At 62.6% G+C, this 12508-nt stretch overlaps 2 protein-coding genes across 6 annotated transcripts in view; one reads left to right on the forward strand and one right to left on the reverse strand.

Annotated features, from left to right (window-relative positions):
- The first annotated feature begins 4069 nt into the window (after positions 1-4069).
- Positions 4070-8258, forward strand: SELENOM (selenoprotein M). Its single transcript, XM_067550299.1, has 5 exons — positions 4070-4199; positions 5986-6021; positions 6353-6387; positions 7033-7111; positions 7424-8258. The coding sequence occupies exons 1-5, from the start codon at positions 4098-4100 to the stop codon at positions 7661-7663; spliced, it is 492 nt and encodes a 163-aa protein (XP_067406400.1). The 5' UTR covers positions 4070-4097; the 3' UTR covers positions 7664-8258.
- A 1172-nt stretch (positions 8259-9430) lies between these two features.
- Positions 9431-12508, reverse strand: part of SMTN (smoothelin) — a 44030-nt gene continuing 40952 nt past the window's right edge. For 4 of the 5 annotated variants that reach the window (XM_067550187.1, XM_067550189.1, XM_067550185.1 and 1 more), the window contains one exon: positions 9431-10538. In XM_067550187.1, the coding sequence (XP_067406288.1) occupies positions 10388-10538 (151 nt within the window). In that variant the 3' untranslated portion in view covers positions 9431-10387. The remainder of the gene's footprint in view (positions 10539-12508) is intronic. The other variant, XM_067550188.1, reaches the window with a different exon arrangement.

The following is a 12508-nucleotide window of genomic DNA, read 5'->3' on the forward strand; positions in this document are numbered from 1 at the left end:
GCTGGCCTCCCCCTGGAATCAATTCCCCTCTCTGACCAGTTAACCCCTGCCCAGCAGGGAGAGATCAGAAAGGTGCTGTGCTTTTACCAGCTGCTGTTCTCCAGCCGGCCGGGGCTCACTAACCTGGCTGTTCATCTAACAGGAGGAGACAGGAGGAAATCCTCCCATCAGGCGTTCCCCTTTCTGAGTCACTGGGAAAGTAGCCCAGGACCTGGAGAAGGAGGTCCGAGATGTCACGCGGGCTGGCTTCGGGGGCGTTTACTGTATTGTGTAGCATTAATATGTCAAAATCATAACGATCCATGTCAGATATGCCATGTTCAGGCACTGTTAGAAAGGATGTAACGTGCTGAGAAAGATGGCACTACCTATGTTCATGTGTTATGTCTGTGATGGAAGTTATGGACATACTTGATGTACCTGTGTTTCAAACTATGCCGTATAAGAGAGAGAGAGGCGGCAAGACAATAGCCCACTTAATGGCCCATCAAAACCTTTACAGAAGCAAAGGGCCCAGGAAGAAACTAAAGGCAGACCTGAAGAGTTACCAGGATTGGCCCATGTGACTCTGGACTCCATTTTAGTTCTTGTAGCATTCCACAAGACAGCATGGCCACGAACAGAGGGTATATAAGGCCAAGCCACAGAATCTATTTTGTCTTCGTTCCTGTTCAGCTGCAGACACACACCTACCTCTGGATCAATTCATTTTGCAACTGAACCGAAGGACTCAGACCCATCCAGGTGTTGGATGTAAACCAGAGGAAACTATACAAGCTGCAACTCCACAATTCTCCCAGAAACTTGATGTATATGGACTTACAATCATCTCTATGGATTTGCTTTGCTTTGACCCTTTAACATTTCTCTTATGGTTTATTTCTTTCTGTTTACAATAAACCTTTAGTTTAGATACTAAAGGATTGGCTGGCAAGGTGCTATTTTGGGTAAGATCCAAACTTATATTGATCTGGTGCTGTGGCTGCCCCTTTGGGGTCAGAGGGAACCTTTTAGTAAAGAGTATAGAGTTTAAATAACTGATCTCTTTACTGGACCTAGTGGCTGATTTGGGAGCCAGGCACTGGAATGCAGTAAAGGGGGCTGTGTGCTTTTGTGGACTGGCTTCTTGATATCCAGTGTGGGGAAATCAGAAGCAGTTTGTGTCTGTTTGGGAAGCCTGACTTTAGTGTCACCCACCAGTGCTGGAAGAATCTGCTCTCCTTTTACAGCCTGCCCTGACCTTGGCATTTTCAGGTGGCTACCCTAGGCACGGACGGATCACACAAGACATGCTGGCTTTATGGGTGATCCAGCCATCCACCAGCCCATGGCCCTCTCTGGTAAGACTGGTCCCCGAGAAAGATGGGTCAATCCGATTCTGTGTGGACTAGCAGAAGCTGAATGCCATCACCGTATCCGATGCCTACCCCATGCCTCAGACGGACAAGATTCTAGATAAACTAGGGAGATTTGTTACCTCCCCACCATGAGTCTCACCAAGGGCTACCGGCAGGTGCCCTTAGACCCAAATGCTAGACCATGAACTCGATAAATAATTGCGGAACCCCCCAAACTCTTAACAATATTTTTACATATGGGGCCAAAAAATATGTCGAAATAAGCAAATTATATACAAACAACTAGGTCAGCAGTTCTCAATTAAATTACACTCCATACCCTCCGCCAAAAAATCCGGGACATCTTCCCTTTTTTGGCGGCGTAGAGAACAGCTGATCAGCGGCGCGGAGAACAGCTGATCAGCGGCGCGGAGAACAGCTGCTCGCGGAACCCTAACAGTGTTCCCGCGGAACCCCAATTGAGAAACACTGCTCTAGCTACACGTACACGTAATCTCTCCTCATACGGAAGCTGTTCCGTGGCCCTGATCATTTTTGTTGCCTTTTTCTGTACCTTTTCCAGCTCTAATATATCTTTTTTGAGATGGGGCGACCGGATCTGCACGCAGTATTCAAGACGTGGGCGTCCCATGGATTTATATAGAAGCATTATGATATTTTCTGTCTTCTTATCCGGCCTTTCTTAATGGTTCCTAACATTCTGTTAGCTTTTTTGCACACTGAGTGGATATTTTCAGAGAACTATCCACAATGACTCCCAGATCTCTCTCTTGCGTGGTTACAGCTAAATCAGCACTGAGTGTTTTGCAAACCCTCCCTTCCCCACTGAGTCACAAATCCCTGGTTTTACCCACATTCGCCATGACTCATCGATTCTCTGCAACATTTCCCAGGACAAGCCGGCAGCCCTAAGTGTGATATTAGTATCACTGCTGTTATCTGGGGGCTATCTCCAGCTCACCTGCAAACCAACGCACTGCTTCCTGGCCCTGACGCTCGACTCTCTTACTCAGTAGGGGCTTCCCCAGATTGCTCCAACTCAGCGGGTCTGGATTTCCCAATGCTGCGGCCAGGGAGCAGAGACTCGCCACGGTCCCTGCCCGGGAGCACAGATGCCATCACTAGGGCTTGGAATGAGCTCCAACCTTTTCACCTACCCCAGACTATCTGTGCAGCCAGGGGAATGCAGAGGCCACGCAGGTGGATGGGTTTGTCTGCATGCCAGTGCCAGTAGCTATGGGCAGCACACGTGTATTCTGCAGCCACTGAGCTGAGTACGCCAGCAGGGTCCCAGGATTGTTCCCCTGTCACAGCCCCGCCTGGGAATCTGCAGCAGCTCTCTTTACATCCATTCGTGGCTGTTGGCAATGAATTCAGCATGCACCTGAGTGACCCAGCCCACCTGGCACTGGTTCCGTTTCCTCTGCTATTAAATGCCATCGATTTTCTGCGGTTGCCCACACGCTCCATTGTCTTTGTGCCAAAGAGGTTGCATTGCCAGAGCAGAATCCCGTTGCAGACGCTCTTGGGGGAGGCAGGAGGTGGGGGCCAGGGGTCACTCCACTTCTGCACAGCAAGGCCTTTCCGCCCCAGAGGTGAACATCCCACCTGGATGTGCCTGCTGGAATGGTCAGCACTGGAGGAGTTAATGACGTTGCCAATGAAATAGTCCCCATGCGGGTGTTGGAGCTGAATGCAGAGCTGCACTCCCCCTCCGATCTGGGCTTGGAGACTCTCTGCAGACTCAGGCACGCTCATGATGGGTTTGATTCCCTCTCCCAGCCAGGAGGGCTAGACAGGCGTACAGTACAGCCAACCCCGAATGCTCAAAAATCATGAGTCAGGCGCAGCAAAAATCACAAGCCTGGCTGTAAAACCATGACATAGATAGCAGATCTGCTGTTCTTTGGATTTACCTGCTGCTCTTTGAGCCTTTAGGGTGCCCTGGGGGTCACATTTTGAAGCTTTCTCCACAGTCACAAGGGCTAGAAACTCACTTTTTCTTTAAGAATGAAGGCTGAAATTATCACACAGCCACTTGACTCCAGGAGCTGGGGCTTTGAGGAAAACAGTAATTATTATGAGATGACAAAACCACAAGAGTTGGCAACACTGCGGAAACCCCTGGCCTTGTTAATACACAGACTGGTGCTGACTTAATTGAACCGGTTTAGTTAGTTGAACCCTGCATGGACACACTTATTTTGATTTAGGAGTGGCTCATTTTAGTTTCACACACAAACCCAGTCCTAATTGAAACCAGCCTGCTTCACACTGAGATCAGAGCGTCCACGCGGCCTTTCGCCCCAAATCAGTTAAACTGGTTTAAAACCGGGCTTTCTCTGCATTTAGGGGTACAACTGCCCGGCTGCCGCTGTCCCGCTGCACTGCCCGTGTGCACGCTCTCACTCCGGATTGACCACGGTCCCAGACTGGTTATGCCCCTAGGTTTCTCGTTGGGACCAAGTCCTGGGTTAACGTGGGGCCGATTTGCCCGTGTGGCTGGCGGGGTCCCCCCCGCTCCAGCCGGGGGCCGTGGGGCCGTGGGGCCGGAGCGGTCCGGGCAGCGCCGTGAGCGGTAGGGAGGGGCCGGGAGCCGGAGCCCCCCCCCCCCGCTGAGGCCGATCCCGGCTTGCATCACCGCCCACCGACGTGGCAGCGGCCCCGGCTCCGGCTCCAGGCAGCAGCAGGCTCCGCTCCGAGCCCCGCGCACGCCCGGCCCCGCTCCGCTCCGCTCCCATGCGCCGCCTGCTCCTGCTGCTGGCCGGGCTCCTGGCGCCGCTGCGCGCCCACCAGCCGGACTGGGGGAAGCTGCAAGGGCTGGCCCGGGGCAAGGTGGAGGTAAGGGGGGGATCGGGGGCAGGGGGCAGGCGGAGCGGGGCGTGGGGCGTGCGGGTGGCTCGGGGCACGCAGGCAAGATGCGGGGGGAGCAGCCTGGGATCAGCCCCCCAAGACTGGCCTGGCTCGGCTCGGCTCATGCCAGCGGCCGGCCTGGGGCGCAGCCAGACGGGCCAGAAGTGAACAATGGGGGAGGGGGCGGCCATGCCACTCACCCGGGTAAAGACCCTGCCAGTGCCCGGGTCACCTCCCCAGCACTGCCGGGCAGCCACCTCTGGAGAGGCCGTGGGGGCTGTGGAGCAGCTGACAGCACCGGACAGCGGGTGGGGCAGGGAGCGGGGGCCGGGCTGGGACATGGGCTGGGTACAAGTGCCCCTAGGCCCTCGCCCCAGCAGGCCAGGCCAGCGCAACCCTGCCCGCCCAGAGGGGCCCTGCCAGGCAGGGTGCAGACACCGCTCAGGGGGTGCTCGGAGGAGGTGCTGGGATAGGGACAGAGGAGAGGGCGGCCAGCCCAGCGCTCTCCCCAGCACCCCAACGGGCTCCCCAAGAGCGTGAGATGAATGCTGGGGGAGGGCCACGCAGGGAAGCTGAAGGCACAGAGGACAGGACTAGAACCCAGGCGTCCTGCCTCCCCGACCTGTGTCTTAACCTCTAGGGTCCTTCCCCTGGCTCTCCCGCCCCTGGAGCCAGGGCAAGCCCTGAGCAGGCTGCTGGGCGAGTGCTTGGAACCCGAGGAGCTGGGGGGGGCTGATCCCGGGGGGCTGGGCGGGACCTGCTCGTGTCTGGTTGCTGGCACTGACGGGCAAAGCCAGGCTGGTACCTGGGGAGGGGGTAGCCTAGCACCACCCGCCCCAGCCTCCTCGCTCCTGCCAGGGAGCAAGAGTCTCCTCCTCTGCAGCTCCTTGGGGGGCCATCAGCATCCACGCCCCCCCTCCCCCCAAGATCCAGGGGAAGCCGGGAAAGGGCCAAGGCTCTGTAGCGGGCGGCAGATAAACTGGGGGCAGGTTCCCCTTGCCCCGGGAGCAGCAGTCTGTGGAGCGTGGTGGAGACCAGACACAAGTGGCAGGTGGGGAGAGGCCCAGCCCTAGCGGGGACGAACCCCAAAACTTTGGTTGGGGGAGGGAGTGGAGCCTTACTATGAGTTCCCCTGGAAACAACTAACATGACCTGTTACTAGGACAACCTGATGCATGCTTTATTACCATGGCAACCAGGCATTCTGCATCCCCTGGTGCCCTGACCCTGGAGGCAGGTGGGTGGGGAGGGGCAGGGCAGCCAGGAGCAGCCCACCCTTCCCAGGGGAGGAGAGGAAGGGGGCCCAAGGCTGAGGCCGAGGACTGGAGGGGGAGGGGGAGGCGGCTCTGCCACTGGTTCCCTGTGGGACCCTGGCAAATCTCTGGCCTGGAGGTGCGAGCACTGCACAACCTCCAACCCATGACGAACTGGGAGGTGCTCAGATAGAAGGACCACTGCTGGGGGGTGTGGACAGCGGGGTGTGGACGGGGGGCAGTGGGGAGGACAGAGGGTAGGATGGGGCTCAGCTAGCCCTGGGGCCTGGGGAGGTGCCCTACAGAGGGGTTGTGGGGCTGTCAGAGGGGGTGGGGATGGAGGGGGCGCCAGGGGTTGGGTAGGGTTGCTGTGGGATTGAGGTGGTCGTAGGATTACAGGGTAAGAGGGTGTGTGGGGCAATGGGGGGGTTCTGAGGGTTGCAATGGGGTTGTGGGGTGGCAGGGGGAAGCTGTGGGGAGCCTGGGGGCAGCTCTCACTTCTTGTGCTCTCTGCCCCACAGACCTGTGGAGGATGATGGCTGAACCGCCTGAAGGAGGTGAGTGCTGCTGCTCCCCGGGCTGGGGCACAGGCCCCCTCCACCAGGCCCCATAGAGGGGACTGGGACACCCCCTCCCTCGTCTCTTCCCAGGGTTCTTCCTACCCCAGGCGCTCCCCGTGCTGGAGGCCGCATGCCCGTGCCGGGTTATCAGTGCTTTGCCAAACCCCTCTGCCAGGGCAGCGGGGGCAACTCCTGCCCTGCGGGGGTAAGGGTGGGTGGTTGCTTTCGTCCTGCATTCCCTGGGGGCTCTGCAGGTGGGGGGGGGGGCCCTCCTGGCCCCTGGGGGTGTGTATTTTGGGGGAGGTGCTCACACTCTGCTCCCTTCCAGGTGAAGGCCTTTGTCACCGAGGACATCCCTCTGTAGTATCCTTCCCTGCTCTGGGGCTGGGCTGAGGCAGTGGGGTTGGGGAGGGGCTGGCAAGCCCCGGATTTGGCTCGGAGAGCCAAGCTCACATTCCAGCCCCCCAGGCAGCGGACCCCCTGCGTGTCAGTGCGGGTGTGGCGCCCGCCTGAGTCTGCAGACAGCCTGGGCCAAGAGCTCTCTGTCACCCCAGGGGCGTGTTGACCCAGGAGCCTAACAACGCCCGTTTGCCGCGAACCCGCCCAGCATACCCAGCGCTGTAGGGTGCGGCGGTGGATCCTGGGGGGGCAGCTGGCTGGTGTCCAGAGCTGCGGGGGGATGGGGGCTCTGAGATCACCCTCCCTTCACCCTCAGATAGCGTCAGGACCCTGTGCCCAGGGGGAGGGAGGCAGAGATGCCGCACCCCAAACCGCCTCCCACCAGAGCCCCAGCCTCCCTGGACCAGCTAGGGCTGGTGTCGTCCCAGAATCGCGCCCAGGCTCTGCTGGGCTGCTCAGTGAGTCCCACGCCAGCAAGGGGCCGGGCCCTGCTCTCCCAGCCCAAGGGACACGGAGGAGCCTAGGGCTCCCCAGCCACGGTCAGCGGGGAGCTGGTGCCAGGCCGGGGCCCAGCCCCCTCACTGCCAGGATCCTTAAGGCACCTTCCAGCCACAACCTGGTGATGAAGCATCTCCCCGGAGCCGACCCCGAGCTCGTGCTGCTCAGCTTCAGATACGAGGAGCTAGAGGTAAGAGCTGGCGGGGGGCAGCGCCTGGCTACTCCTGCCCCAGCCTCTCCCAGCAGGGGGCGCTGTGGGGAGCGGGGCAGGAGGGCTGGCTGGGGGGGCTGCCTGTCCCAGCAGGGCCTGCGTTCTACCATCACCCCGTGAAAGCCATCCTGTGCCGGCCCAGCCACAGGCGCCCATGGGGCTGGGCAGACAGGAGCCTGGGCACTAGCCGTGGGAGAGGAACGAGATGCTGGCCCAGCTGTGACTAGCACCAGGGCCGGGGGTGCCGGGGCCGGCTGGAGATCCGACACTGCAATCCCTGTCCGTTTGCAGAGGATTCCCCTGAGCGACATGAGCCGGGAGGAGATTAACCGGCTGCTGCAGGAGCTGGGGTTCTACCGCAAGGAGGCGCCCGATGCCCCGGTGCCAGAGGAGTTCCAGCTCGCCCCCGCTAGGCCTCTGCCCACCCAGCAACCGAAGGAGAAGGCCCCTGGAACGTCATCCCCCGAAGCTCCTGCAGCCGAGAGCGAGTCCGCCCGGGATCCCAACCACCAGGAACACCCAGATCTATAGAGAGCAGCCAAACGTGCATGGGGGAGGGGGTGCATTGGAATGAGTGTGCACGGGGTGTGTGCGTGTGCATGCACATGGAGCTGTGCACTCATCCCCTCCCCACACCACCGGTAGGTGTGACCCAGCCTCTGCCCCGCAGGGGGCTTTGTTCAGGGCACAGGATGTTCTGTACCAGCCCCAGGGGCAGGATAATAGGGCTCGTGCTGCGGGGCAGGGCCAGCTGCCCTCCCCCTGCTCACTGCTGCCTCCCCCTCCCCACAAGCCAGCACCAGCCCCAGGCCAGAGACGCAAGGACCAGCCTACTAGCGCTGCTGTGCGTGGGACCCCTGCCTGCAAGGACAGAATGAAGCCCTCAGCTGAAAGCTCTGGGAGCTGAGGGTGGATGAGCCGAGTCTCCGAGGGCAGGGGGCCGCCATCTCCGCCACGGTCCAAGGGCTGGAGTAAAGGCCTCTCCTCTGGCCCGGGGTGATTGTACTTTATACAAGTCCTTTTCCTAATTTAAAACGAAACGCTCACAGCTATTGATCGCATGCAGGCGATGAACACTGTGCTAACCTTGCCTTTTAATGAATAACATAAAGCCGTTCTGCGCGTCCGTGTCAGTCTGCAAACGTAGAAGGGGTCAGCGAGCAGTGGCACGCGAGACATGCGGGGCCCACGGCGCGTGGGAGGGGGGCAGGAGGAGCGGCCGTCGCAGGGGGCTGCTCCTGGCCAGGGCGCTGGGCCCATGTCACGTGGGGGGGGTGGGGATTTCTTTTTGTGGGCCCCCCGCTTAGCTCAAGGCCCTGGGCTGCTGCCCTTGAAGCCCCTGCGTTAATCTGGCCCTGGGCCCTTCACCCCAGGTGCGGCAGTGTGTCGTCTACGACAGGGCTGCCACCTTCCCAGCACCCAGCCCTGCCCCGGCTCTTGGCCCCGTGCCATGCCGCCAGCCGCCCCAGCACAGCCTGAGCCAGTGGGGGAGGGGAGCGGCTGGTGGCCATCGCAGGCTGGGCTCCCTGGGCTCCGGGCCAGCAGGGGCGAAGCAGCTGCAGAGCCCTGCCCAGCTCGTTACGGCAAGCACTGCCCCTGCCCCCCCCCCCAGCACACAGCCGGGGCTCGGAGGAGGGGCCAGGGGAACCAGCACTGCCACCCAGCTGCCGGTTCCAGCCCCTCAGGGCTGCGTTGGGGGGCTCAGACCAGGCACAGGGCCCTAGGGGCCACTCCCATCGCTGCCTCCTGCTGGCTCCCCCGTGGAGGGAAGGAAGCCCCCTCACTGGGGCTGGGCCCTGCATCAGAGCTGGAGCCACGTCCGGCTCTGCCCCGTGTCCCGGAAACAGGGAGCCAAGCCCTGCAGGGCACGCGGGGGCTCCACCGGGCACCGGCCTCCTGCAGCCGTGACCCTTGCTAATCACAGCTCCCCGCCCAGTGCCTGCCTTCCCGCATGGGGGGGCCAGGACCTAACGCAGCCCAGCCTGCGCTGGGGGTTGTGGCCGCAGGCAGCAGCCAGCAAAGGTGGGGGAGGACAAGTGTCTGCTCCTGGGAGCCAGAGCAGCGGGGATGTGGGGGGCTCAGACACCAATACACCCCACAGTAAGAGCCCCCCCGCCCGAGCCACAGTGCAGCCTCCTCTGGGGTGCAGCACGGCCTGTGGGAGGGGGCGGCACCAGCCCCGCGCCAGGGGAGGCAAGGAGCAGAGGCCAGGCCCCGTATAACAGAACTTTATTGTCGGGCTGGTGTCGATACATGTCTCGATGCAGGTGTAGAAACAGCTACACAGTCAGCTAGCGGTGCTGAGCAAAGGGCCCGGCAGCAAGTGGACAAAGGAGTCAAGCCCAGCCCCCAGGAGCTGCCCCAGTGGGACGGGCCTGCACCCAGGAGCCCCCTCCCTCGCCAGGTTCCCGGCCAGCTCCGTGGGGCAAAGGGGCCAGGTGTCCTGGCTGCAGTGGTGCCACCTGGGGGCGGGTGAGTGAACAGCGGGCAGCAGAGTGCTGGGGGGGAACAGCCCCCATGTGTGGGCACAATGCGGGGTGTGCAGGGTCCGGGGCTGCAAGCAGGAAGCGTGAGGGGCACCCTTCCATCCTGCCAAGGAGTGCAACCCGCCCCCCGAGGCAGGGCACCCTGCCATGCACAGATACACTGTATCCAGAGACCAGCTACCCAGGCCAGGGGCACGGGGGGGGGGGGGAAGCGGGGTACTCCCACACCCCCCACTTCACCCTGGGCACAACCGCCCCCCCCGGCCAGAGATCCACAGCGCCATGCAAGCGCACTGCCACCCCCCATGGATGGATCCAAGCAGCCATACACCAGGGCTGAGACAGACTGGGCCCAGCCTCGGACACACGGACACCGCCGGAGACGGACACACAGGGCTCTCCCAGCCCAGGAAAGGGGGCGAGGGAGGCATTGCGCAGCGTAAAAACGATTCCTTTAAAATGAATAACTTAAAACAATGCTATAAAAAGCGAGCGGGGGGGAGGGGGAGCATGCCAAGCCGGCAGGGAGACAAGGGGGCTCAGCTTGCCATGGGGCAGAGGAGCCCGTGGAGGGCACTCGCAGCATGGACGGACGGGGCAGCTTGCCGCCAGCGCAGGGCTGATCGCTCGGTCTGCACAGGCCCCGGGGGTCGGGCCGCATCCTCGCCACGCATCAGAGTCCCCGTGGGGCGGGCAGGCAGGGGGGCAGGCAGGGGCGGCTTCGCTGCTGCAGCCGTGCCCACGGCAGCAGGGGCGGGCCGGGCGGGCGCTAGAACTCCTTCTGCCGCAAGCGCAGCTCGTGGCGCCGCAGGTGGTTGTAGAGGGACTGCACGTAGGTGAAGACGCACTTGGAGTCCGGCCTTTTCCCCATGATCATCATGTCTTCCACCTCCACCAGGGGCACGCAGTCCACCAGCATCCTGCGGGGAGAGGGCAGTGAGCATGGTGCAGGCTGCCCCCCGGGCACGCCTTCCTCCGGCAGGGGGCCGGACCCTGCCCTGCTGAGCCCACGCAGCCCCTCCCTGCTCAGATCCCACCCCCCTCCCCCCATCCAAGGGCACCAGGTGCCCTCCCTCTGCTGAAAACCTGGCTGGCCCCCGCACCCAAGAGCAGCAGGCCTTGCTCAGATGCTGTATGGGCCCCAGCACATCAGCCAGGGCCCCCTGCTCTCCCAGCAGCTCTCGGGGCCCAGCTGGCACGGGCAACCCTGCTGCATCAGCCCCTCCCTTCAAACATCTCAGACAAATGCCCTCCCAGGCGGGTGGTGTGCCCGCCCCCCCCCAGCTTCTCCCGCATCCTGCTCATGTGCCCCGCTGCCCAGAGCCTTGGCCCCCCAGCCAGCCAGGGACCCCACCGCCCTCCTTGCTTTGCCCCCTCACACAGCCCAGCCCCCCAGCTGAGCCCTGGCCCTATGGTGCCCTCCTGCCCCAGCTGCCGGAGCCACCCGCTCAGCTCCAGGACCGGGGCAGTGCCCTTGCAGAGACCCCAGACGGCCCAGTGCCCTCTTCACTCGCCTCCAGCCTGTGGCACTGGGGCGGGACGGGCCCTCAGCCCTAACCCTGCCCAAACCCACCCGGGGATGCAGCCGTAGAAAGGGGAGCTGAAGTGCTGTCCCTCCCCCAGCGCCGGCCTGCCCCACCTCTACTCCCTCCAGGCTCCCCCCGCACCTCCTGTCTTGCCCCTGCTCGGCCCAGCAGGCTGCCTCCTCACCCCCCCTGCCCACCGGGACAGGAGTGGGGCAGCCCCCTGACTGCGGGCAGCCTGCAGCTTGAGCTCCAGGGCCTGCCCTGGGGGCAGCCAGCACTCGGCCCAAGGGCAGGGAGCAGACAATGAGACCCTGACCACAGGCCCCACCCTGCCTTTGAGCAGCTTGTTGGCGCTTGCCCACTGTCTCTGCACCCCTCAACCTCCCATCCACCCCCCACAGCCACCGGCAGGCTGTGCCCAGCTGGCACCCTCGGCTGAGAACACAGCAGCAGGGCCCTGCCACCAGCCCGTGCCCCCTTCACCCACTGGTGGGCAAGTCCCTTTCCCCAGCAGCCCAGCCCGTCAGTGTCCCCCCAGCCTCATGCCCAAGGCCTCCAAAGGCAGCTGGCACTGCTTGCCCACCCCCACACTGCCCCAGAAGCCAACAGGCGTCTTTGGAGCAAACCAGGCCGGCCCCGGTGGCTGAGGAAGCTGCATCCTGGCCCGTCAGTAACCAACGCAGCTGGCTGCCCGCTGGGCTGTGCCCCAGCCCTGCCCCAGCCTGAGCCCTGCTGCCTGGGGCCCATGGGTACGTGCCAGCCTTGCCAGACTCATCCTCAGCCCTCCAGGCCTGAGAAGCCCAGTTCTTTGTTGGCAGCTCTCCTGGCAGCGGCTGTAGCGCCATCAGCCCCACGCTGCGGCTCGCCCCCCACATCATGGCAGGATTTTAAGCCTGGGTGGGACGTAAGCTGGGGCTGGAAGTGGGAAGGGAGGGGGTGCAGATGGGCAGTCCAGGGCACGTGCCTGGAACACCCCCCCCACACCTCAGGCCGCTACACCTCACCCAGGGCCCGGCTAGACGCCCTCCAGGGCTGCTCAGCCCCCAGCGCCCAGTCAGTCCTGGGCAGTGGTGGCGGGAGGTGCACCCTGGCAGAACCACGGGCAGTGGGGCTGTGATGCAGACCCCACCAAACAGCTCAGCTGCTCTGGCTCACTCCCCCCAGCCCCGTTCCTGCTCCCTGAGCCAGCCCCCAGGCAGCTGCAGAGCACGATGAAGCAGGAGCCTGGTTTTGCTGCTCAGCTGGGCACAGCTGTGGCCCCAGCGCTACAGGGGCTGCCCCTGGGGACGACAGAGCCAACACAGCCGGGCAAGCACCAGCTCCCGGGGCCGGCTGCCCTTCATTGTTCTGATGCTGCAGGTTGC

This window comes from Emydura macquarii, unplaced genomic scaffold (genome assembly GCF_026122565.2).
Source record: "Emydura macquarii macquarii isolate MOO-44397 ecotype Brisbane River unplaced genomic scaffold, CSIRO-AGI_Emac_v2 contig_1254, whole genome shotgun sequence".
NCBI classification, from domain to species: Eukaryota; Metazoa; Chordata; order Testudines; family Chelidae; genus Emydura; species Emydura macquarii.